Raw genomic sequence first — 27,587 nt, 5'->3', positions numbered from 1 at the left:
TCTCTGGAGAAACCTAGTTTAAAAGATAAGATGAGCACTTAAGAGTCAGAACCCCCGCAAGGCAGCCGGACCAGACACATTTCACATAGTCTCCCCCTCCACACTGAAGCACTGTGCAGACCAGCTGTCTCCAGTGTTTACGGACATCTTTAACACCTCACTGGTCGAATGCATGGTACCTGCCTGCTTCAAAACACCCACCATCATCCCAGTTCCCAAAAAGCAGAGGATCACAGGCCTTAATGACTACAGATCAATCGCCCTGACCTCTGTGGTAATGAAGACCTTTGAGCGCCTCATGCTCACCCACCTCAAGGCCATCACCAACCCCCTCCTTGACCCACTGCAGTTCGCCTACAGAGCCAACAGGTCTGTAGACGACGCAGTCAACATGGGACTCCACTTCATCCTCCAGCACCTAGACTCCCCCGGCACCTATGCCAGGATCCTGTTTGTGGACTTCAGCTCCACATTCAACACCATCGCCCCAGCTCTCCTCCAGAACAAGCTATCCCAGCTGAGTGTGCCTGAGCCCACCCGCAGGTGGATCACTGACTTCCTGACAGACAGGAAGCAGCATGTGCAGCTGGGCAACCTTGTCTCGGAGCCCCGGACCATCAGCACTGGAGCCCCAGGCTGTGTGCTCTCTCCTCTACTCTTCTCCCTCTACACCAACAGCTGCACCTCTAGCCTTCTGTCAAACTCCTGAAGCTCGCAGATGGCACAACCCTCATTGGATTAATTTCCAATGTGGGATGAGTCTGCCTACAGAGGGTTAGGGTTAGGGTTAGGGTTAGGGTTAGGGAAGTTGACAGCCTGGCTTCCTGGTGCAGCCAGAACAACTTGGAGCTGAACGCCCTAAAAACTGTAGAGATGGTAGTAGCCTTCAGGATAAGCCCAGCCCCAACCGCCCCCCAGTGTTAACACTGTGGAGTCATTCAGATTCCTGGGGACAATAATTTCACAGGACCTCAGGTGGGCGGAGAACATCACCTCCACCATCAAGAAGGCCCAGCAAAGGATGTTCTTCCATGTTGAAGAAATTCAACATGCCCCAGAAAGTGATGGTCGGGTTCTACACAGCCATCATTGAGTCCATTCTCAGCTCATCGATCACCATTTGGTTCGCTGCCTCCACTGCCAAGGACAAAGGCAGACTGCAGACCATTCGGTCAGCCGAGAAGGTCATCGGCTGCAACCTGCCATCTCCCCTGGACCTGTTCCACTCCAGGACCAGTAAGAGAGCAGGAAAGATCATAGCTGATCCTTCCCATCCACCAGCTCTTCCATAGACTTCCATCTGGCAAAAAGTTCCGGTCAATCAAGACCAAACCTCGCGCCACCTGAACAGTTTCTTCCCCATGGCAGTGAGGCTCACAAACAAGCTCCCTGCCTCTCACTGACTCTGAGAGGCAGGGAAGTGCACAATTAATGTTGTAGCATGAGTATGGATGTTCTAGGCTATGTCCGTTTCCATAATCTTAATAAGCTCTTTATGCGTCATGCATATGCGTAATGCACTAAAAGAGAGTGTTCACAAGTATACCATTCACAGTACACTGCACAATAAACGTAATCCCAGCCCTAAAAAGGGAAATGGGACATTTCTCACCGTTAGTGAGAGGAAAAGTGGCTGGTTCGTTGTTGAAACACCTTTACTGTTGCACTTCTGTCTAGTTTAGGTGAGAAGTAGAAATACAAAGTCAAACTACCCGTCCTACAGACGTGGCCTACACATGGAATCAGGCAAGGCCGAGACGCTGCTCAAAGAGCAGCAACTGAAGGTGAGTTTGGGCCATAACATGCTGCTCCTGTGGTTAAAGCTGCTTTTCTCATATTGTTTAGCCATACTTTGGCCTTAAAGTAATTCTCGATTTCTGAGTTCTGCTCAGGCTGTCAGGTTTTACACAAACTACTGATGACATTGATCAGACCTGCCGGGGGGCACATTTCATTGTTTTCGCACACATTTTTTTGCGCCAGTCGAGGCTCTAAATAGATTGAGAGTAGCTGACAGGCGGATGGGGACAGCAGGAGAGAGGAATGTTCGGACCGGTCTCGTCATTTAATTGTAGCCACATGCCTGTCTGTTGGCCCGTCACCCCTCGAATGTAATAGAGAAGGGAAAGTGGTTTGTTGTGGTTGAGGCCTTTTAAAAGTAGCCCGAGTTGCTTTCTCTCACGCTGTTTAGAGGCACTCCAGACTTCAGCCACTGGGGCACAGACGGGTTCAATCTAAACCTTATGGGCTTTGTTTGTTTGAATGGTGTTCATGCATGGATGGTTATAGCCTAATATTAGTGCTGATCCTCTGTTGGGTTAGTCTGAGCTGTAAATGGTCTGGTTGTAGACATTGCTTTCCTCTCTGGTTTCCTGAGTCGTTCCTCCACACCCTTACCCTAGCACAGAAGCCCCCAGGGTCTCCCCCTGTCCCCTGCTGTTCACTTGACATTCAGGGCACTTCCAGGGCTGAAACCTGAGCCGGCTTGTTTCCTCCTGTGAGTGTGCCTGAGTAAGGGGGGTCAGAGACTGGGCCTCTGGCTGGACACATCCTCCCTGTTGAGACAGGTTCTCCCCCCCACTCCCCCCATCCCTACCCACCTGCTGACTGTTATTAATGTCCCCTCCTCCCCCTCCTATCCCTGTCTAACCCCTCAGGAAGGTAGAGTAATGATGAATGGGTTCACCTCTGATCTGAGTGTCCCACATTTCTCCACAGGGAACAAGGGAGAGGAGGGAATGACATTTGTGATTGAGACAAAGAAAGTGAGTCAGAAAAATAGAGAGAGATCGAAAAAACAGAGTAGGAAAGAGATGGAGAGATATGCAGATTTTTTTTCCTGGGAAATAATAATGTTTTGCATACTATGTTACTGAGGCTTCTCACTTTTTTAGCATCACTTCTGCTTTTGTCAATTGATGTACTTTCCCAGGTGGGTGTCCTGCTCACAGTCCTGCCCTATGGGAAATTGTTCTCCTGAAACCGGTGGTCAACTGACTGATGTTACAACTGAAACCCTCTCTACCATATAGTGACAAATAGCAGAACCTTGATTCTGTTATTTGTTCTATTGTTCAAAAGGGTTCTGTTTAATCTGTTTTTATACGTTGTCTACTACACTGAGCTTGTTCAGGGCAGGTGTTTTATGGTCTCTCCCTCTGAACTGCAGGGGCCTGTGAGGGGTAGGGGACATGTTGTTATGTTTTCCCGCTGCTGTGTCACTACACTGACACTTTATGAGTCAACCATTCCTCCTCGCAGAACGATAGAACCTATAATAGTCCGGAGCCGTCTCTATCTGTCTCTGTCTGTCACTGCAGCCCTCTCATCACCTCCAGGACACACCGTGAGAGCTGGCTAATAATCCCAGTGGCCCTGGTCATAGTGAATTAGGCTGACCTGGGACACTACCTGCGCCCCTAATCACTACTGTGGTTAGCAGTAGTTGCCCAAAAACAGTAGGCAAATTACTGTAATTTGTCGTGCTGTATTGGCCTAGCTTCTTTGCTGTGACAGGAAAGACAACATCACAATCATTGCTCTTTTCTTGACTTGCAAGACTCACGCACATCACAATTATCATAAAACAACAGTTTGAGGCTTGATGCTACAAATATGTTGTCTCTTCTGAAAAAAGAAATGCAAGATTATGAGTTAGGCTACATTTAATTTCCCGATTGGGGACTCAGATCCAGCAAAGATTGGCAAATGGTCTCTTTTTTAACCTTGGTTCCAATGTTCAAGGCCTGACAACAAAAGTTTTGCTTCTCTGTGATGGCATTAGATGTTGATAACTACCTCTCAGGTCATGGTATTGATGAGCTTAAAGATGTGTACATGCCTACACGTTTATTAATAGCCTGTGTCATTGAACTGAAACATTCACAGCATGTATTTAAAGTTAATGTGATGTACACCTACAGTACAGTACACTTGTGGGTCTTATCAGAATAAATAAACAGAGAGGAGTCATAAGACGTAAGAGTGGTCTCTTTTAACCAGAAGTGCCCCGGGCCCACATGCTGCTCTTGCACCAGTGTTGCTTAGCAACCCTTAAAAGGCACAGAATAAATGTTTAATTTGAAATAAACTCTACTTTAGAGTCATAAGAAAACACAATAATCAAACCGACATGTTCAGACTTGCGTTGTGTTTTATGTGTCAGCACAGGATTTCCCCCTGTGTTCCAATTCATCAGACCACATAAAGTCCCCTCTCCTTGGCCCTTGTTGCAGTCTGTCTGTCAGTCTGTCAGTCAGTCAGTCAGTCAGTCAGTCAGTCAGTCAGTAAGCTGAGGAATAGGTCAGGGACTCCACCACTCTTCTAACCCTCTTCACTGTTTAGTGCAATGAGGAGGAGAACTGTGACTGGGTAAAGTGTGGGAGACTTTCACTGGCCCTTAGTTGCAGTAGTGCTCTGCGTCATTTCTAACCACATTGGTGGGGTGTGGAATGAGAGGAAGTAGTAGCCCTGTCTCCCAGGGTCACAGGTTTCAACACATGCTAAAACTCTCTGTTCTCTTGGTCCCCTGTCTGCCAGTGATGGTGATGTCACAGCATGTGCCCCACTGCCAGGCCCGGCTTGAGCTCATCCATCGACTGCTCACCCAGGACCCCTGTCTGTCCCTACATGGCTGACGGCAGACTCTCTGTTTGGGTTTATCTACTGCTCTTCAGGATCTCTGTCAGTGTATCCTACCCAATTTGATCCAGGTGTTGCAGGTAGACTTTCAAGGTTCATATGACCTGAGATAAAAGAGTAGGCTAAATGTTTCTCATGAGATACCACAACCAAAACCATCTTAGCCTAACCAGGGTGATATGTATCTATTGGAGCATTGTCCTATGCAGCATTATGGTGCACGGTTGTTTCAGGTGAGTATATTGCTAGGATTGGTGTAGGCCTATTTATTGCAGCCATCATGGTTGATAACTCCTGACTGGTCATTGATTTTTCTCTCTCTGGCCCAAACGATGATTGGCTGATGATTGCAGCAGTCAGTTATTGTGAGTCATGTCTCAGACGCTGACAGATGCCCCAAGGTCGGCCGATATATTCTGTTGCTGTCAGGTGTTTTGTCAGGTGTCTTTGTCTTTTGACAACAGAGTCAGCATCACTTCATGTTGCCAAATGTTGTCTAAAGTCCTTGTTTTGTCATTTAACTTCATGCGTTTAGTGTGTACTTTGATGTTCCTCTTTTGTTTTTCGCTTCACCTGGCTCACACAAAGAGAGGAACGCCTCCCAGTTTTAGTAGTTCCATATTTCTCCCTCATTGAAGTTGCTTGTTACACAAAACTGAAGTTTCACTACTCTTCTCTATGACCCCAACAGGAGCCACCAAGGTACTGTGAAATCGGATTGGCCAGTGCAACTATATAAAGATCAACTCAGAAAATGTTTTCTCCCCTGTGATATTGGAAAAGTGGGAATGCTAGCTCTATTATAAGCAGACTGCACATTTATTACTAGGCTATATGTTCATTTTGAGGAAATCTTGTTTTAACATAAAGAAATGGACCAAGAATGATCTCAACATGCTTTGAAGTTATTGTCATAAATATGACCAGGCATATTCTGTCTGTTCTCTCATATCACCACCATCAAGTCTTTTGACGGTCACTCAATAACCATCCCTAGCCGTTCATTAAAGCGTGTTTTATTTTTCGAGGAAAGCAGCCCAGTGATTGGTCCTGTGGGAGATTAACTATTACTTCTTCTCAGCAGTTGCTTGGAGTGAAGCCACTTACGTTGAGCTGAAGAGGAAATGTAAGTTAGAAACAGGAAGTTGTTGTGATGGCCTGATAGTTCTGCTCATTTTCCTATCGTGCACCAGAAGTATGTAGAATCTTACTGCAAAGGATGGTAGTGAAAAGACAGAGAAAATCATATTGCCTCCAGTATCATAAATCAGTCCAGCACCTCCTGCATACTCAGTGATAAAGAATGAAAACACCGTCCAAAAACCTTTGGCAAACCTCCAGAATTGAATTGACATCATGGGCCAGATATTGAGGGTGCCCACAGTATAGGCTACTCTTTTTTTTCTCTCAAATGTCTTAATTTATGAGAGATACCAGATGTCACCTTATGAAAGAGATAGGGCCCTCTACTTTTTTAAGCAGGTGGCTTTTATGACTGTTTGATGTGAAATGATTCAGAGGATTAATGACCACCTCTTGATTCAGTTAGATAAAAAATAATGAAGGAGCTAAGTAAGATCACCTCAAGCTTTTAGGCAGAGCCGACTTCCCTTTTCTCCTTCTCTCATTAGCTTTCTGTTGTTCTCTGCACCAGTTCCCTGCTCTTTCTTTCTCCCTTTTTGCATTTCTCTGACTCATTAGGTCTCCTTCCTCCTCCCCCTTTCTCTGGCCCTCCCCCCTTTCCGAACTGGAACTAGCATGGATCTAATCCTTTGAGGAACTTAAAGAGCTTGTGTGTGGTTCAGAGGGTTCAGCAACGGCTCTGCAGGGAGTCTGAGGGGAGGGGCAAATGGCTGAATCAATGTTCAGTCTAAAATAAAGCTTGTCCTTGCTCCTTTAAAACGGTAAATTAACCCCATGTTTTTTCTTCAAAGTTGACAGAATTATTCGGTCCATGTCCAATTTTTCAGGAATGTAGACAATGCAGATCCTGGCAGTAACCCTATGTGGCCCCAATCCTTGATGCTCTCACTGCAGCCCATTTTTGATCTCACATCCATAGAATTGCACTTAACCAGCCTGTCCTTGCCAGCTTCCATTCCCTGCAAGGGCATTTTATCCCCACCACATAATATATCTGAGAAATGTCTTGAGATTGGAGGGCTGCCCTGACAAGAGTACGTCTTCTGGCATGTGCCATTGTATTTTAGCAGTCTCTAACCACCATCCTCTCTGTTAAGCTTGAAAAGGGAGCTATTACCATATTACTAATACCTTGGCTATACAATCCTTTTGGATCGTGCCTAGGGGAAGGGGCTAGGGCTTTCTTGGAATTCAGCCCTGCTTATTAACAAGATGGTAGCTGAATGGAGAAAATAGGCGTGGCTAATGGAAGTTCATGAATAGTGTGGTGTTTAATCTCAGCCAATGAGAACATAGTGGAGTTTGACCAATACAATATGATCAGCATATCCCTGTCTGCACACCCCTGCACTATGTCTGAAACCATATCTGGATAGACTGGGTGTGCTGCTCGAGAACCCGGCCCTCAGAGTGACTGGTTGGTCCAGACACATCCAAAACAACACTCCTCTGTTTGGTGGTTAGACGCCTGGGGATTTCAGAGAATACCGCTTGCTGTTCTTATGAAGGCTCACTAAATGGCTAATGGACAGAAATACTTTAGACTGCATAAAACCCTCTGTTAGTGTGTGTGTGTGTGTGTGTGTGTGTGTGTGTGTGTGTGTGAGTGTGAGTGTGAGTGTGAGTGTGAGTGTGAGTGTGAGTGTGAGTGTGAGAGAGAGAGAGAGAGAGAGAGAGAGAGAGAGAGAATGGCCCAGGCCACAATAGGCTTGAGGGTTGTTTGCTGCTTCACGTGGTGTTGTTGTGGTGTAAATCAGCTTACAGGCCTATTCACTGCTCACAGAAAGAAAGTCCAAATGTCCTCCATAGATGTGGCCTGTATTCTGTATGTTATACAGGGAGTCTAACTACTGTGGTCACTCAAACACAAAGTAATGTTATACTGCCCCTTAGCTTATGCTGTTGAAATGCCAGTATTCTCCACCCATTGGCCTTTATCACCTCAGGAGGCCCATGTTGTGCACTGACCATTTCTGTTTGTGTTTATGTCCACAATATCATGTGGTGACTAAGTACAGTCTGAATCAAATGTCAGACACCAGCCCTGGTTGCATTCTTCGTCTCCTCGTGCCTCTGTGTAGTGTGTAGAGAGAGCTACTTACACCTTTGAAGATTTATGTGCTGATGATGTGTTAATTTAAGAATACTATAGTGGTACACACTGTTGTGTTTACTTGGAAAGTGTGTGACTGATGTAAACACAGGCGATCTGAAACACCAAAATAGAGTGGGTTGATAGTGCTGGCGCAGGTTGGCGTAGATTCATTCTGAGGTGTGATTTGATCCTCAGGGGTGTGATTTGACCCTGGTCTTCTTGAACTGGGATATCGAGAGGTGGTACTGTAAGATTGGGAGGGTGCCATTGTAAAAGGAGAAGTAGCCTGCCTTTACTGGGCACTCCTTGCTCTAACTGTCAGGAAGAGGCAATGGGTTAGGCCTATTTATGAACTGAGGGTTTGAGGAGAGCCTCATGCATACTTACCTCATGCATACCTTCAGCACAGTTGAAATCAAAGTGCCCGAAAACACCCAAACACGCACACTCACACACACACACTCACACACACACACACACACACACACACACACACACACACACACACACACACACACACACAGTATGCAGCAAGAAGGCTTAATTATATGTTATTACTGTTTGTTTGTGTGTTTGTTTTCCATAATGAGGGTAACAACAGTACAACCTCTATTTAGAAACTGACAGGCCTTGGCATGATGGTGCAGCAATGCAACAAAGGCTGTCATGTATAGACAGACTCCATACAATTTTGCAAGGCACTATTTTAACCAGCTGCAAGAGAACAAGTAGTTGTTAAAGTACAACACGGGTGTTATGTAGATGAAATGTATACACAAGCCATGTCACTGTAGCGCATAGCTAAAATGCCCCAAACGTTTTCCTCCCTTCGCCTTGACTCGGGGTTCAGTCCTGAGCCATAGACACAGTGCTATCTCTGGACAGCTGGCGCTCTGGGCAGGGGTGCCACTGTGACATTACACTCAGTGTTAAGCGACCGCCCTTGCCCATTAAACTCCCCATGCCCAGCGTGAGTGCTAGTCTACAGCCGTGGCAGAGAACAGGGGCTGCCAGCTGGCTGTAAGTTGAGTCGATCGATGTCCCCATTTGAATGTGCTGTAGGACCACTGGCTCACCAACTCTGTGAGCCCTACCAACACGGTGCAGTGCAGCTGGGCAGATGTGGACTTATCAGAAACATTCCCCCTCCCCTGGCTCCCCATACACACAAGGTTATCAAACTCTGGCAGAACAGACAGTGAACAGACATCCTCTAGCTTGTTATTGGCAAACCTGGATGAGTTGCAATTCCCTCGTATACTGAACCAGAGAGAGTCTATAACATAAAATGTCGAAGCATGTGCTGTATTTCATTTGGCCTATGTTTTTCAACCCTTTCCTCATCAAGGTAGCTCTCTCGCATAGTTGGTTGCCTTCTTGAAATAGCATTTTCTCATTCTCCCTAAACCAAACAATATGTTATGTAAAAAATAAGACGTTGATCTCTCAAAAAGAACAGACCTGGAAAAACAGCTCAAGAACAATGGCTGACGTCTGTCCATTGGTCTGTTGGAGTAATCCCATAATGAACAGTGGATTTTTATTGAGAGGTGGGTTAGTTAAGGGGGGTGGAGGGGGTAAAGGGGTTGTAATCTGATTATTAAACAACGTTTCTACTGAGTCATTTAATCTCTGGACTGGGCTGCTGGGTAATTGCTGATGAAGTTCTCTACTGGTCAGACCATTTCTCCAACTCTCTCCTGCTGGTCCTTGGGTTTCGTCTGAGTTCCGTCTTTTACTTTGGTCCATTTTCTTTTGCTGAAATCTGCTCATGGTCTATTGCTGTTACAGAATAACCGGTCAGATCTTCCGGTCAGATCTTCAGATCGGGTCCGGTCAGATCTTCTATTGAACCTACAGGATTCCAAAGTCCTATGAACTCAGTGGTTCTTGATTAATACCTTTTCCGTCCTTTGTTTGTTCAACTTCTGAAATGGATTGATATCCTTTGTGGCTCTCCTTTTCTGCTCAGTTGCTGTATGAGGACCGTAAGCATGTTGCGCAGGCGGAGTGAGTTCTTTGTCTTCCTGGACAGTGTCTGCTCACCGAAAACGGACACGGAGGTGGACAGTGAGCCCCAGCTGACCCCGTTTGAGGAGTACCTGCAGGTGCTGCTCCAGATGAAGATGACCAGCGCTGTGAGTGTACAGTGTAGACTGCCTTCATAGTGAGCCTCCTCAGCATCTCTGTCATAGTAACACAGGATGAAAACTCCTATCATGAACTCCACACACAGTGTTGTTTCAGTGTAAGAGCAGGTTATGGAATCAATTGGTCTCAGCTGAAATAAATCTATATTTCGTGATGAGACTGACCTGGGTAAAAGAAGGTTAAATTAAATGTTACAATAAGGTGCAGCAACAGCAGCAGAAGGCTACATGTTCAGCAGGCTATTGATGTTTGATGTGAACTGCTGAGCTCAGGGACATATCAATGGTGTGTGACACGAGGACTAGCAATGTCAAAAGGATTTCTGCTGTTAGGTCTCCTTTTGAGTTTCATGGATGAGTCGACCACCCTTCCAGTTACTGTGACTCACAGCAGATTTCCTGTTGCTCAACTGCTGTGAGTGAGGGAGGGGCCACTGAGGTGACAGGCAGGTCTGACTCAACACTGACGAACATGATAGCAATAAAACAGAATTGGTGTGATTTGAAGAATAACTTAGGTAAAGGTGTAACCCTAACCCATTTATTGGCACCACACACACACATACACACACACCAACACACACACACACACACACACACACACACACACACACACACACACACACACACACACACATACACTGACCAGCCATGGTGATGATTCTATATATGTACATGGCATGCAAACAAGACCACTGACGCACACGCTCGTCCTAACAGCTGCGTTAATGCAAAAAGAAAGCTGTGTGTGTGTGTTTGCATATATTTAGAAGACAGCTCTGAATACTTTATCAACAGATGAACTGGTTTGAGTGATAGCTGAACCCTGAATCTCAAACTATGGAGGCTGAATCTTGCTGACATATTTATTCATATAGGCTAGTTAGTCATAATACATTTCGCATTTCTAATTTCTTGGACACTTCTGTTATTGTGTGTGGAAGATCAGCAGTGGTTTTAGTCCAAGTGATAACTTCATGGCTCATGGTTTTGAACAGGCTGGAACTGCCATGTAAAAAAAGGGGAGAGGAGGGGGGTCAGACCTGAGACCCTCTTCTCAGAGTCGGTCGCACGTTAATGATTACATTCTTGTGTTGAGTCATTGTTTAGTGGGAGTGGGCTGAAGGGGTTACAGGGGGCACTTAAGTTCATTTGGGCCTTTTATGCCAAGCACAAAGGCAAATGTTTGTGGTAATTCTCACTGGTCCAGCAGACCTGTGTGTGCGTGTGGGTAATGTTTGAGCATGTGTGTGTGTAAGCGCGTGTGCCCCGTCCTTCCATTCCCTCGTCCCAGGGGTTTGCCGAGGCCTGTAGAGAGTATTGTTCCAACCCGTTCCGGTGGACAAAAGATTCTGTGTGCTCGGGACGATGGTCGGCATCTCCCCCAAAATATTTGTCTTCGTGGTCGGACGCCCACATCCGTGAGACACGCTGAAGAAATGCATTGACATAGGCTACACTGGGAGGAAACCAGCTCTCAGTGGTTTTCCAGAGTACAGTCTCCTCTCTCTGTTGTGATCTCTGTGTCGTGGGCAGACCGGAGAGTGAAGTTGGTCTTTTGATGTCATGACATGGCATTTGTTGGTTGTTTTGAGAAACTACTGAGCAACAGAGAGTTTCCTCCATTCTGCCCTATTGGATTGGGCAGGACTGCTTCTGCTGGAACAATTAGATTCATTTGTGGCGAAGCAGCATCCACACAGCGCTAATGACCTATTGGGGAGGAGAGCTTTCTCTTTTCTTCCTCCATTGCAATTAGAATTGAGGTTGATGACTAATGAGGCTCTTCTACTCAACCAGTGATCTTTTGTGCATTGAAAGGCTGTCATTGGGAGCATTAGAAAGACCACATTGAAACCTCCTGTCCTTCCCCCGCTTGTTAAATAGATGGGTGTTATAGATAGGTGTTATAGATCTGAGAATACACTACTCCTGTATAAAGTTGTTATTGCTTTATTTGTCCACTGTCAGTAAATCATTTGGTCCTGACCTGTGGCTGTAAACCACAGGATCATGTGAGACTAACCCTAACCCTAAACAACAAGCTCTGGAGGAAGAGCCCTCAAGACCCAAGGTTCCGGGACTGATTTCTCAATACAATCAGCATAACACATCATTCACACACTTCTGTGAAGGATCTCTGTTTGAGACAATGACATCCCTGCCCTCTTAGTTACACTCCCATTGTCCTCCCTCACTAGCAGGACGTCTGTCCCCTCACCCTGTGTCTCTTTTCTCTCTTCTCTGGTGGGACATCTGCTCGCCTCCCTCCCACTCCACATGTTTCCTGTGGAAGTTTTATTTTTGGAGGAGCAGTGGGAGACTTCTGGATGTTAATACGTTTTTTATCAACATGAAATTGCTGCTACGTATACCACAGAGCCCAGAAAGACTATTTTGAGCGAGCCTTCATAATCCTACACAATTTCTCACAAGAACAGTTTTGAGATCGCATATAGAAATATCACCCCATGTTTTAGTGATTAGGCAGTCTGCTTGTGTGTGTGTGTGTGTGTGTGTGTGTGTGTGTGTGTGTGTGTGTGTGTGTGTGTGTGTGTGTGTGTGTGTGTGTGTGTGTGGTGTGTGTGTGCGTGTGCGTGTGTGTGTGTGTGTCTCACAGAAACATGACTGTTGCTCACTTTGACCACTAGAAGATAGCACTTTATTCAGCTGACCTGTTTTTTCCCCTCACTCACTCATCCATGAAAGGTGCTCCCCCACCCCTCCCTTGTTCTTTCTACTGCCATATTGATTCATTTTTGTAAGACTGACTTCTGAATTTATAGTGTGCTGTTGTCCTGTGAAGGAGTGGTGGTGGTAGCTATAGTTCTATACAACATAGAGAGCTTACTTGACACAGAGCAATCCGGGTCTGTTCTGATGGAAAGGGTCTTACAGTCAGCCCTACTCTTGGCTGAAACCCACAAACGTCTTGTCTAAAAGAGCAGAGGCTTAAGAGGGATTCTATCTGTATCGTGCAACCTTACATGGCCTTTCTCTCTTTGTGAAGTGGATTGATGATTTCATTTAATTTCATCTTTCTTTTATCTTATTTTCCCTAAAAAGAAAGAGGTGACCAAGAGACATGTTTTCTCTGAAATCCGTGTCTTTATTCCTACAAGGCCTCTTGTGATGAATCAACATGTGCTAAGGCATCAATGTCCATTATTATGCATGTCTTGTCTTTTTCTGTCTAGTGTTTTAAACAGAGATGAAAAAGAAGCAACAACAGCAGTCTCTGGGGAGCTGAGTGTGTGTGTGTGTGTGTGTGTGTGTGTGTGTGTGTGTGTGTGTGTGTGTGTGTGTGTGTGTGTGTGCGTGCGTGTGTGTGCGCGTGTGTGTGTGAGTGTGTAATCATAATCATTTTAATGCCAGCTTTGGAGCAGGGGTCGAATAGTCAATTATGTATTCACTATGCATTTGTGTGTGCAACTGGGAGTGTGTGTGCAACTGCTGACTCCAGTACACTTATCCCTGAAGAATTGGCAAAAGTAAATAATTTACAGTTGTAGTCCCACAACATCACAACATCAAGGGTCAAGCATAGTGGAGGCATTGTTGCTCTCTACTGTGGTTGGAAGGGGAAATACAGGCACTAGTCCGATTCTGATTACCTATGCATAAACACACATTGCATTCTCTATCAGTAGGCCTTTTCCTTTGCCTCTCCTTCTGTGTTCACACACTGCGTTGACTGTAAAGGTCTCAGAAGGCGGAGGAGCGGAGGAGGAGGTGGTGGTTTGGGATGCAGCCAGATGATCCATTCTCATACACAGCAGCATTCTAGTGGCTAATGTAATATAGGGTACTGGCTGGTGTCCATACTGTGTCTGATTGAAGAGGCAGAGTGGCCCTTTGGATAATACCAGAAGTGAGTAGCACAGAGGTCAGGCAAAGGAGCAGTCAGTGGCCCCATCCTAAGTGAGACGGTCGCAGCCATGGAGAGACATGACCAGACTACAGGATTAATATCACTCTGCATTTTGGCTGCATCAGGCTAATCTCTGCCAAGAGTTTGGCCATTAACATGGCAAGATGGCCAATATATGTCAGGGAGTGGGGATGTAGTGAGGACATGTTATAACGGATGGACAGAGGGACAAGACTAAGTGATCTGATCTGGAATGTGAGCTCAGTTATGTCCATTAGTTGAGATTAACAGTTCTAGCGCTGCTGCAGTGAATTAAACAGGCACTAATCTAGCCTACTTCCTTGGGGGGTGGAGGGGGGGTGGAGGGGGGGATCCACAAAAAGACATCTTTGTTTGGTATATTTAGTATACCTCTTTTGTAGTTCATTTCAAGCAATCATTTCAAAACATCTATTTGAGGAGTGGGGTTATATTTTTTATTTTTCTATAAAATACTAAAATAGTTACAGTAACAGAGAGCCTGAAACAACAAGCTGTGCATTGTTTGATCTGCCTGTCCTAGATCATATTGGGTCCCTGTGAGAGGAAAGAGGTCAGGGGTTACAGCTCAGACAGACTAGGGAAGTGCAGCCAGAGCAGGAACAGAGGGCGGGGCAGGGGAAAGGAGCGCGGGGAGGGTTGGGGGGGGCAGAAGCGGGGGGGGGGGGGGGGGGGGTTGATATCACATAGGGTGTTTTAAACATGAAGACATCGATATAACACTTTTTAAAATTGGCTTGCCTGTGTAAACTTGTTGTTTTGATATGTCAAGACAATATAATGAAGGCTTTTTGTCTTCTTGAAATCCTCTGATCCCTATATTCTCTGTTGTTTTCCTTGATATTTTCCTCACACGCACAGCGTAGCATAGGCCTAATTCAAATTTCCTCAGCTAGGCCTACTTTGTGGGCTAGTCCTCTTGTATCGAGGGAATTGCCTGGGCCAATGGGTTTTCTCTTTAGTGGAACCCCTGTCTCCTTTCTTCTAGCTATTTTACATTTGCAAAGATGAATGTATTTCAACAACAATGTCACCTTTATCATCCCACAAGATGAGAGCCCCTCTGTCCTGCCTTGTTGTGTGTAGCAGATACAGTACAATGAATGAGGAAGGCTGGTGGGGGGGAAAGAGAAGGGTTGTTGTTGGTCAACAATGACATTGCTGCATCAAAATGTCCCTCTCTCTCTCTCTCTCTCTCTCTCGTACCTTTAAATCCCTCCTCTTCTCTCCTCTCCACCTCTTTTCAACCCCCCTCTTTTTTCCCCTCCTCTCTGAATCATTTGCCCTCTTACATCCCACTGATTCCACCTCACGCCTCACTGAGCATTAAGCTTGCATGCTCTGAGGGCAGCCGTGGCCTCAGATGCATAGTCTGAGTGTATGTGTGTGCGTGTGTGTGTGTGTGTGTGTGTGTGTGTGTGTGTCAGTGCTGCATCTCTCTAGCTTTGCAGGACCCTCACCGCTTCTAGACAAACAAGGGCTACTCTCAGACGACACAGGACACAGTTTTGCCTGTGTGTAGGGGTGGTCACGGTCGGAACACTGATCCTCACCCAAGACACTTTTAAACGGTCTCTGGACTCTCTCTAACCTTTCCTCATTCTTATCCTGGCTCGATACCTTCACCATGGTCTTGCGGAAACCCTTTTTAACCTAACCTCAGTGAGCTGGCTTTGGGCAGGGGAGGGTTGGACCTGATTGGATTTCGGACGTTGGAGAAAGGTGGACCTCCCACCTCATCCTGAGACAATTACGATATGGTGCCACTGCAAAAAAGGGTAAAACTTGACTTGCCTGTCTGGAGGAATGTGTGTGTGTAGGGGTGTTTGTGCGTGTCAGCGAAGGGTGTGTTTGGGTGCAGCGCGGTGAGGATTATAGTCCATTTGGAGCCAGTGCTATATTGTGTATGAGGAGATCCTCTAGAATGGCTGATATCCAGTGTTTGTAACTAACTGAACGCTGTAAGGAGATCTGCTGACTTTAATTGGCACAGAGGCTGACAATGAGCACGTCCTCAGGGATTAAGAGAAAGAAGAGCACACTGCAGAGAGAGAGGGAGGGGGCGGAAAGAGAGAGAGAGGGAGAGAGAGAGAGAGAGAGAGAGAGAGAGAGAGAAAGACAAAGAGTGATACGAGAGGAAACTAAGGGGGCATGTTTAGCCTTTTTATTTCAATAGAATAGCCAATTGTTTTGTATTCTTTGAGTAGGCTTCTGATGAGTGGGCAGATGAATGACTGGTTGTTGGTTTTGGTTGTTGTTACTAAGCGAAGGTATGGAAAGCCCCTTACACTAAAACCATTTCTGTTGTTGTCCTTGTTTGCCCCAGATATGGGTACTTTAATTCCATTAATTCCCTTCCATTGACTGTCATGCTGCACATGCATTTGCCTCATGCAGGCTTTAGCATTGATACAGACTGAATAAAAAAAGAAGCTTCGAAAGTCTGTGCAGCGATGTTCATCCAGCAAGACTCTGTGAACCACATCCACTTCCTGTACATATAAGACAGGGTAACATGTATCAAATGTGTTGAACTGCAGTGGCGCAAAGACACATCCCCCAAGAAGGAGGTTGTGCTGATGCAGTGGGACAGTGGCTCAGATTGAGACAATAGACAGTCTGTGAGAGAGAGGTTGTTGAGCAGTGGATTACAGACATGGTGGAGGAAAGGATGGGGGACTGTTGGAGCTACACTAAGGTACATGTTCAGACCTACTACTTCACTGTCTGTTTGATCATTTGTTAGTGTACTGTAACTATGTAGATGCTGTAGAGAAACATTGTCGCAGATTGTTTTTGTGATGTACTTGAGTGTGGCTAAGCAGCGTCAATCGTTGAGTTTATTTGTTTGTGCCACGCACTGGTTTTGGATGAAATCAAACAAACTCTGGAAGAAAAAGTGAAATTATATTTTATGATTTTGGATTTAGGAGCATCATGCAAAAAAATGTGATTTATAAATGTCAGCCACATGCTTCCCTTAGACTGAACCAAACTGCACAGACCTGACGATCCACAATGGGGCCAGGCTGAACAGCTGTATTGGGTTATGAATAATTGAAGTCATACTAGGGCATTGTCAGAGTGGGTTAGGGTACTTTAAAGGCACAGTGGGAGTGAATGAATAGGCTCAATTTGTTTTTGGAAAGTCCCCCGGGTCAGGCCCTTCAACAGAGGTGTCTTTGCTTGTAAGGCTTACTCTTGCAACAAGACCGCAAGGCAAGTCTACTGCACCTTAAAGATATCTTACATTTAGATTTTACATTTATGGCCTTTAGCAGACGCCTTTATCCAAAGCGACTTACAACAAATACATGTGTTTAAGTAAGTGAATCATCTATCCATCAGTCATCATAAGGTAAAATAATCAATGCTCAGACCAGGGGCCATTGGCAGTCACAATGCTAGAAGAAGATTTAGTTGTTTTTTTAACAGGAGAAAGACTCCTTGAGAGGGTTGGGGTTAGGATTAGTACAGGGGGTAGTGGGGGTGAAGAGGTCTCTCGGGTTGGGGTTAGGGTTAGTACAGGGGGGTAGTGGGGGTGAAGAGGTCTCTCGGGTTGGGGTTAGGGTTAGTACAGGGGGGTAGTGGGGGTGAAGAGGTCTCTTGGGTTGGGGTTAGGGTTAGTACAGGGGGGTAGTGGGGGTGAAGAGGTCTCTCGGGTTGGGGTTAGGGTTAGTACAGGGGGGTAGTGGGGGTGAAGAGGTCTCTCGGGTTGGGGTTAGGGTTAGTACAGGGGGGTAGTGGGGGTGAAGAGGTCTCTCGGGTTGGGGTTAGGGTTAGTACAGGGGGGTAGTGGGGGTGAAGAGGTCTCTCGGGTTGGGGTTAGGGTTAGTACAGGGGGTAGTGGGGGTGAAGAGGTCTCTCGGGTTGGGGTTAGGGTTAGTACAGGGGGGTAGTGGGGGTGAAGAGGTCTCTCGGGTTAGGGTTAGGGTTAGTACAGGGGGGTAGTGGGGGTGAAGAGGTCTCTCGGGTTGGGGTTAGGGTTAGTACAGGGGGGTAGTGGGGGTGAAGAGGTCTCTCGGGTTGGGGTTGGGGTTGGGGTTAGTACAGGGGGGTAGTGGGGGTGAAGAGGTCTCTCGGGTTGGGGTTGGGGTTAGGGTTAGTACAGGGGGGTAGTGGGGGTGAAGAGGTCTCTCGGGTTGGGGTTGGGGTTGGGGTTAGTACAGGGGGGTAGTGGGGGTGAAGAGGTCTCTCGGGTTGGGGTTGGGGTTAGGGTTAGTACAGGGGGGTAGTGGGGGTGAAGAGGTCTCTCGGGTTGGGGTTGGGGTTGGGGTTAGTACAGGGGGGTAGTGGGGGTGAAGAGGTCTCTCGGGTTGGGGTTAGGGTTAGTACAGGGGGGTAGTGGGGGTGAAGAGGTCTCTCGGGTTGGGGTTGGGGTTGGGGTTAGTACAGGGGGGTAGTGGGGGTGAAGAGGTCTCTCGGGTTGGGGTTGGGGTTAGGGTTAGTACAGGGGGGTAGTGGGGGTGAAGAGGTCTCTCAGGTTGGGGTTGGGGTTAGTACAGGGGGGTAGTGGGGGTGAAGAGGTCTCTAGGTTGGGGTTGGGGTTAGGGTTAGTACAGGGGGGTAGTGGGGGTGAAGAGGTCTCTCAGGTTGGGGTTAGGGTTAGTACAGGGGGGTAGTGGGGGTGAAGAGGTCTCTAGGGTTGGGGTTAGGGTTAGTACAGGGGGGTAGTGGGGGTGAAGAGGTCTTTATCAGGGAGCTTGTCTTGGTATAGCTTTTGTCACTATCTTTGCATCTGTGCTTTGTCACTTTTACTGACAAACAAAAACAACGTTCACACTGCTTTATTCAACACTGCTTTATTCAACACTGCTTTATTCAACACTGCTTTATTCAACGTGATTATCTCAGCACTTCTTTTTTTACCTTATTACCCTGTTAGAGCACAGGTGTGCCATACAGACATAGGTAATAAGGTAAGTGGCTGCAGCAAAGGAAGAGGCTAATTGTTGACTGTTAAACCCTTGGCCTCGTCGATGGGAACATATTAGCATGAACAACGTGAGTGATTTGAGCCTGCAGTTATAATGGATACTGGGCACTATTAAAAGCTCTGGCATTTCAACACTGATGGCAAAACATCCCCCCTTCTGTCAACCAACACTTAGACCTTATAAGAGGTCCTTAAACTCTGAATACTGAAGATAATGAGGTAGACAAAAGTTCCGTGGGAGTGAGCGGAAGACGCGTCTCGCACCTTGTGACCCTCCTCTATTGTTTTTTTTTTTGTGAAGTTTATGAAGCTATTCCATGAGTAATAACATGTATTTTTACGAGGCCTATAGATGGGTTCTATGGTCTTAACAACTAGTGAGATGCAGATTGTCATAGCATGGTCCAAACCAAACCAAATCACAGAATGCTACGCAGGGAAACTGTATTTGGATGTTGTATTAATTTTTTTTCTCTCTCTCTCTCTCTCTCTCTCTCTTCTCTGTTTGCAGGATCAGTTTGATAACTTGGAGAAGCATACACAGTGGGGCATCGAGTTTGTGGAGAGGTACACCAAATTTGTCAAAGAGAGATCCGAGATTGAAATCGGTTATGCAAAGCAGATTAGGTGAGTACAGCATCTATGCCTTTATCCTTATCTGTTGATGTTTCAATATTTCACTGCTATGAAAAGCACACATTTCCAAAAGACAACACCACAATCTAAAAATTGTGCAGCCCATACACCAAGAAAATCACTACTAGGTTTGTTTTAGTGAGGTCATATCAGTCTGGCTGGCAGAGGGATGTTTGCTTTGCCCAGGTGGAGTCGTAGATAAACAGGCAGATGTTGCCTAAAGCGGAAGTCGTGCTCTCTCTCGCTCTCTCTCCATCCCTCTCTCCGTCTCTCTCTCTCTCTCTTTCTCTCTCTCTCGCATAATAGTCTGTTTCTCTTGCTGCTTTCCGCTTCAGGCAAGAGGAAGTAAAGTTGGTGGGGGGGGGAGTGTGTGTTGTCATAGTAACGAGGTATCAGTATTTTCATCCCCAGCGCTGACCCACATTCTCTTCCTCCAACAAGTGTTAGTCCCGCCCGCTATCAACCCCCCTTTCTCTCCCCCGTCCCCCGTCCCCCGTCCCCCGCCCCCTGTCCCCCAAAAACCCCGTTTTGGTTAGACCAAAGATTTTTTGGAAGACAGTAATGATGCGTGACTAGAAGACACCCAGGAGGGGGGCAGGGGTGAGGGGATCCCTCTCCTAATGCCTGTTACACCCCAACAACAAGCAGCAGGAGGCTCCCCTCAAATTCCAAATCCTGTCCCTAGAGAGGACCAGCAAGATGGCTAAAGCTCTTAGTACTGACCAACCCCCCATCCAGTACTGACCAACCACCACCCTGGAGGACCCTCCTCTGCACCCCTAACCCCACGTCTTCTGATAAAGACTGCCTGCTTTACTAATGAGATAATAGGACTAGCTACTCTCTCTCTGTTTGCATGTACAGTATAAATACACAGATGCACTCTTAGGCAAGCTGCATGCGCATAGCCACACGTGCACACACACACACACACACACACACACACACACACACACACACACACACACACACACACACACACACACACACATGCACAGTGCTCACAAATACACTCGAGGCGTAAACTGAAAGACATTGAGAGATAACACATAATCCAATGAGTTTCTGTCTGACTACAGTGTCTGTGACACAGGGAGGGCTAGCCTTACCATGTTATGATGTGTTTTATTGAACCGGAGGCCTCACAGATGTTGCGGATGTTTTCATTCACTTTGCTTACACAGAGAATCCACTGTGGAAGTATCTCCTGGTCTGAAACACACATTTGTCTCGACCCAACTCGTCTGCTAACACAGGAAAATAGGATTTGCTGAAAGGATAGCCTGTTTAATAAAGGTTATCTAGTTTTGGTGTTTTCTCCACAATGTGCATCTTTGTGGCACTGCTTCTGGCTGTACCTCCAGACTAATTATTCTCTCTAATCTACTTAGCTCGTTAAATCAGGTTAAATCTTGCGAGCATGCTCAAACCGATAGAAGCACAGCCCTGCTAGATCTAATAAACATTAATGAAATTGGGCCTTTGATCTGGACCCTCACCACCCCTTTGTGTTGCTGGAAGTTTTTCTCCCGTTTTGGTCCTCTTTCTCCCCAGTCTCTAACCTTTGAGATGCACATTAGTAGACACTGTAGACACTGGTTGAACAATAAACAATACTATTGAACCATACTAAACCCAATTTGCTGGTTTAGTCCATGATAAATCCACTTCTATTGTATTGAGGCGAATGGATAACATTTACAAATGCTTCAATATAGTACAGTGCATTGTGCCTCCTCCTCCAAGCACACCCTAGCATAATCCATAGTACAGTAGAGTACAGTTAGTCTTCCTGCCATGTCTGCATATATCACTAAGCAGAATGGGGCAGTGGATAAAACACACTGTCTGGCACTACAGCACAGTATTGGACAATATGGTGCACAATGATACAGACATACACACACACACACACACACACACACGCACGCACACGCACACATACATACACACACACACACACACACACACACGCACACATACATACACACACACACAAACACACACACACACACACACACACACACACACACACACACACACACACACTGGCACTAGTCTAATCCTCATTAAGTCCTCCACGCATCCCCCGTTTGTGTTGGTTAAATACGGCACTGAGGAGGATAGGCAAATGCATCCTGACATGACATCTGGCCCTGAGCGAGTGAGATACAGGTTTAAAGGCGAGAGAGGGGGAGAAGAGGAGAGAGAAGTAGATCTGCCTAGCAACAAAGCAGACAACAGGGAAGAGTAGTGTAGGGGGGTCGTGGGCAGAGAGAGCGGGAGAGGCAGACACACATGCATGTTGCGTTTTCACCACATGCATGATTCATTCTTGTGTGGAGTTATGCTTTTAAAAATGTGGTCAAGCAGCTTTTAAATGTCAGTACTGTCGAGGAGGAACGCATAGGCGTATCATCTAAAAATAATATGATGTTCACTGTACTGTGCACAGTGTCACTGTAGTCTAATCATTGCAATGATGATGTCCAGTCACCTTTATGAAGTTGTTACGGTCATTGTTCAACATTATTGATGATATTGATGATATTGATCATAATAGTATTGGTAGTAGTAGTCGGAGAAGCAGTAGTTGTGTCAAAGGCAAACACCCAGCATAGTAAACAGCATCCTCAACCATGCATTAGTGAAGACCTCCAGTGTGACTCACCATTTGCTGCTATAATGCATGCCTCACTGCATCCTGATTTGCTCTGCGTCTGTCTGCTGAAATCTAATTGGCTTCTCTAGGTGGATTCTAATAGGCTTGGCTGTTGTCACTGGTAGTATGGTATTCTAAGACTGAGTGTGTGTCTTACTGTATATGTGTGTATTTGTGTGTGTGTGTGTGTGTGTGTGTGTGTGTGTGTGTTGGTCAGGAATGCTTGCTCTATGGCGGTGCAGCGTAACTGCTCTTTTCATCAGGCATTATTGCTGTATGAAAGACCTTGGTCCTTGGTGTACATTGTATCACAGTAGCCCACAAAAACACACACAAAATGAATGAAGCCGTGTTGACAGTATCTTAAACAGAGAGCAAGGTTAGAGCTAGCTGATGTGTTGATCACTGTCATAATTAAACAAACAAACAGCAACAGAGAGAGATCCAAAGGAAGCAAGAGGGGGAGGGAAAGAGAGCGGGGAGGGAGAAAAAGGGCTTCAAGGGAGACGGGGGGAAAGAGATGACATGAATCACATAAAAACAGGGACAGGGAGGGGGAGAGGGAGAGGGAGGGGGAGGGAAGAGAGGAAGCGATTGTAGTGAAAGGCATCCAGAGGGATAGCCACAGTGTGGTTATATACGGTCCACTACTCCATGTCCCCTCATTAGCCCTTCACCCCAAGCTGGTGAAGTGACATGTGCAGACTCATGTCTCTGTCAGGTCTGGGTCTGAAACCCTGAAGAAGGGAGATTGCTGCTGAAACGTTGGTTGAATACATAATTTGCATCGGACCAAGAGTGTGCAGCTCTCTTCCTATGTTTTAGGTTTGGGTCCATATTATCATCCACATATCCTACTTCTACAGTCAGAACAGTGGAGGCTGGTGGAGGTAGAAATCGGAGGATGGGCTCATTGCAATGCTTGGAATGGAATGAGGAATGGTATCAAACACGTGTTTACAATGAGCACATCCTCCGATTTCCACCTCCACCAGCCTCCCCCTGGTCCAGAAACCCTATAACAGTATAGTAGGCTTTGTAGACCTATTCTATTTTATGTCAAAAAGAGGGCACACACAGGAGAGACAAACATGCTTCTTTATGGTGACTGATTCAGTCCTGGGGGCGAAAAGCATTATTACTGGAAGAGGGGGATGGTGCTGGATGTGGGGGGGCAGAAAGCACTCTGGCAGATTGAACATTATATAGTGGATGATTCTTTGGCACTGACAAGCAGTAATAGGGGAATACAATGGATCCGCTGTGTTTCCAGTCAGCCTGCTGTGCTAGTGAATAAACCCCTGCCCTGACATAGGAAGCACATCGTAAACATAGAACTAACTTATGATGTATTTGTGTCTCCTGACAGGAATCTATCAAAGAAGTATCAACCCAAGAAGACCTCAAGAGAGGAGGAGGAGAACAAGTGAGTTTGGGACCCAGACACAACCAATGAGATTCATCTGCGCTGTTTAAAATCGTGTAGCAAGATGCGTATGTCTGCTGGTGTTGTACAGTAAACCGTTTGAAAGTGTCTCTGACACTACTGAGCATGTTTTCTCATAGAATAGGCCCTAGATCAAATGCTGTACCAGTCCCTCTTTGTTCCCTGGCCCCTGACCTGTCTTCCTGTGCGTGGTCAGGTATACGTCATGCCGGGCGTTCCTGACGACCCTGAACGAGCTGAACGACTATGCGGGCCAGCACGAGGTCATCGCTGAGAACCTGACCTCGCAGATCATCGCTGAGCTGTCACGTTACCTCCAGGAGCTCAAGACGGAGAGGAAAACGGTTAGACGACACTTCCTGTTCATATTATGGCACACCTCAACTATCTATGTATAATCGTCTACTGTATACTGAATACCTACCCATCTGTATATATCTATATATATATATGTCTGTGGTCTGTCTGATTATTTCTATCGGTCTACCTTTATAGCTATTGGTCGATCTTACTGGTCTTTTTTCTTTCCTAACCTGCTACTTGCAGTTGAATATGGAGTTTAGACAGTAACACGTTGTGCAGAAACCAGCCACAGTTGGCGACAGGAAAGAGAGAGAGGCCCTTTCCGTCCGTGGCTCCTGTCCTCCGAGCACTGAGGTCATCGCTGAGTAAATATAGATACACACACAGCCGCCCAAAGACTGGCCAGCAGGCTAAAACATGACTCTCTGAGTCCTTTATATGGAAAAGAATCATGGCTTCTCTGTCATTAAGAGCTTATTTTTCTCTTATAAACCACCTCGCAAAGATACACAGAGCATTTATTTTTCACTCTTCATTATGAACTCATTTGATAGAGCAGCAGCAATATCAAGTTTTACCATAGCAGCAGTCAAACACAACCATGTGGACTGCGTCAGTTATACGGCCGCTTCTTGGAGAGTTTTGGAGAGAGTAGAAGGGAAACTACTCAACTGGAAAAAGAGCAGTGTGTCAAAATACTGTCACAGACATGTGACAGAAGATCACGCAGTGGGAATCGGCGTGGCAATCGAGAAAGAACAGGTTGTGACCTCTGAGCATGTGTGTTCACGGTCAAGGATGGAGTCTGAAGGCTGGGTGCCCTTCTGCCTCAACTCTTCAGCTTCCTCTTAGAGACAGGAAGCACTATGAAAGATTATTGATTTAGCCATTTAGCAAAACCAACAGAAGTTTGTGAACAGAGAGAGGGGATTTCCAGCTCTCCTCCACTGTCTGTGTGTTTGTTTGAAGTAGAATCCTCCGGTCCACAGGGTTTGCTCTGCTCCGTTGGCTCTGGCCTAGCCTGGCTTGGCTCGGCTCAGATTAGGTCTCTGTCTAGTGTCCTGTGTTTGGCCCTTCTCCCAGAGGGCCTTCATGCTGTCCAATGCTCCCCCTCAGGCTACAAGATGCTACCAAGACCCCCCCCCCCCCCCACACACACACACACACATATACACACATACACACATACACACACACACACACACACACACACACACACACACATTCTTTCCTTCTTCCTCCTCTGTTCTCTGCTCTTTTCCCAGGCCAACGCCTTCTTTTACTTTCTCTATTCTCTCTCTACCCTTGCGAATCACTTTGCCTCCTTTCCATCTCTCTCCCCACCTCCACTGCATTTCCTGTCTCTCTCGCCCATCTCCATCTCCATCTCACTGCACAAAACTGCCTGAAGGACGACTTGCCTCATGTCAGTCCCTCTCCCCCAGAGCCTACAACGCCCTTATCCACAGATAAGAGGCCTCTCTGTTAGCCATTGAAGGGGATTTTCTTTCATCACCAGATCCCATAGTGTTTGTGTGTTTATTGGTTTGGAAGACAGTGAAGGATTATCTGTACATCATGAGATGAGTTACCCTCAGTTCTCCTATTCATTCGTGCTACTGTTGTCTAAGCCTGGTTCACTGGCACATACAGACACTGTCTGGTCGGACACTTAATGCTGTATTCGTTCAACATTGACACATCATTCCCCTAATGACTGATGGAGATACAACTGTCTTGTTGCTGGATTTTTTTTCTTCTTCCAATACCAGGCGATGCTGTCAGCCTCTCTGCTTGTGCTGATCTGTGTTGTGTGCATGTCAATATGCATAACTCGAGAGCTACACCTTCTCATTCATTATTTATGAGCATATCGTTCTCTGTTTACTAGTTGGCTTTCAGTAATGTTGTACTGGCTATATAAAGAGATTACAGACGTGGACTGCAACAGAAATAGTTGGAGAGACCTTCCAGAGTGATGCTTTTCTAGGTACAGTATGTGACTGTCTGCTCAGATTCAGATGTGTCCCAAGGTAATTGAGCCCTGCCTCTAAAATCTAAAAGCATAATTTATCATTCACCATCATTCACACACGTTGTGAACCATCGCCATTGACCCATTTGTTTAGCTCGTGAATTATGCAGAAGTCTGCAGACAGAGAGAGAGAGAGAGAGAGAGAGAGGGAGACAGAGGGATTAGAGGAGGTTGGAGTTCTGTCCCTCCTGGCTGGCTCTGCTGGGGGCTTACAGGCCTTTCGTGGGACAGGTATAATCTACAGCACAGAAGGAGTATTAAATTAATACCCTCCATTAATTCCACAGTTATGGAGGTTGTTTTGTAACCCTCCACCCATTTCTCCCTGGATGAACCATCAGTAAGCCTAGCTCTAGGGGGCATGGCAGGGGGCATGGCAGGGGGCGGGGGGGGGGGGGCAGGAAGGGAGAGGTGGGGTCAGTCCTACTCACAGATGTCCTATTAAAGCATCCTCTCTACTGGACCAGAGGCAGGTGGGTCTGGTTTTATGTAAGTGGTGGAGTGGCTCCACCTTTATATTATTAGTAGGGCCCCCTAGAGGCCATAGGAGTCATTGCAGAATGGCACCTCAAACTTACTACGTTATTACATCATAGTTACAGAGAAGTACACAACGTTGCAAATAGTCTTACACAAACAGGCTCAAACGAACATAGACACGGCCACACCAAAATGTATTGTTTCACTAACATATGGTTAATATCCTCCTCGGTTTGTATCCATGATCCACTCGTGTGTCTGTGTTGCAGCAGGCGGACATAGGGAGCAGGCAGGGTTAATATGGGATGAGGAGTCTAAGTCTCTGAGGTCTGTGTTTGTGCTGAGGAGTCATATTAACATGTTGCCTCAGCACACCCCAGCCCTCCATGGACCAGTCTGCTCAGACGGCTTTACAGCATGCTGTAATAAGGGGCTGTAAAGACCCATAAACACTGCAGAGTATTGGGGTACCTAATTAGTCAGAGCACTTGTTGGTTAGTGTCTTGTGTTGCTCTGTGAACGCCAAGATAACCTCCCACCATGCACACACACACACACACACACACACACACACACACACACACAGTCCTTTGGGGTTTTGGAGGTCAACACACATCTGCCCGCTATTCTAACCCTGTCCAAGACCAATTGGCAGAGTTCTGAACAAAAAGTGCATAAAAAAAACATTTAAAAACAATCAGCAATCATAAAAACGTCCTTGGCTAGCCAGGCGAGGATACTGCCCTCATTCATCAGTGGAAAACAGTCAAAGTGCGTGTATGAGAACGTTCTGTTCCTCTGGAGCAGTCTGCGCCGTCACATTCCTCTCCTGTTGTGTGGAAAGAGAAATAGGAACCATGGGGAGGACTAATCACTGGAGCTGAGGCCTCTCCCCTTGTCTCCCCAGACCCCTGGCAGAAACGATTCTACCATGAGGGACAAGAGACGGCTGAATATTCCTCCATCGTAACTATATACTGTCTGAGCCGACCCCTAATGGGCTAGACATGAGGGGTTTGTCCTTTGTAGGGTTTGATTGGATAAGATACAGTATCTCTATGCATGCAGACAAGCTGGTGGATGAATTGTGGCTTCACATATTAGCCAGAGTGTCTGTGTCTGCGATTGTGCAGGAAATCAATCAGTATC

At 46.3% G+C, this 27,587-nt stretch overlaps 1 protein-coding gene across 6 annotated transcripts in view; it reads left to right on the top strand.

Moving 5' to 3' along the window:
* Positions 1 to 27,587, top strand: part of fnbp1b (formin binding protein 1b) — a gene marked incomplete at its 3' end in the record, with an annotated part of 64,067 nt that overhangs the window by 4,133 nt on the left and 32,347 nt on the right. For 5 of the 6 annotated variants that reach the window (XM_083670237.1, XM_083670239.1, XM_083670236.1 and 2 more), the window contains exons 1-4: positions 16,577 to 16,637; positions 19,387 to 19,502; positions 23,543 to 23,599; positions 23,817 to 23,964. In XM_083670237.1, the coding sequence (XP_083526363.1) occupies positions 16,596 to 16,637; positions 19,387 to 19,502; positions 23,543 to 23,599; positions 23,817 to 23,964 (363 nt within the window). In that variant the 5' untranslated portion in view covers positions 16,577 to 16,595. Of the gene's footprint in view, positions 1 to 16,576; positions 16,638 to 19,386; positions 19,503 to 23,542; positions 23,600 to 23,816; positions 23,965 to 27,587 lie in introns of those variants that run through there. The other variant, XM_083670238.1, reaches the window with a different exon arrangement.

This window comes from Argentina silus, assembly GCF_951799395.1.
Source record: "Argentina silus genome assembly, chromosome: 5".
Lineage (NCBI taxonomy): Eukaryota > Metazoa > Chordata > Actinopteri > Argentiniformes > Argentinidae > Argentina > Argentina silus.
The sequence above is the reverse complement of the archived record's forward strand: the minus strand, read 5'-3'. Positions and strand labels throughout refer to the sequence as shown.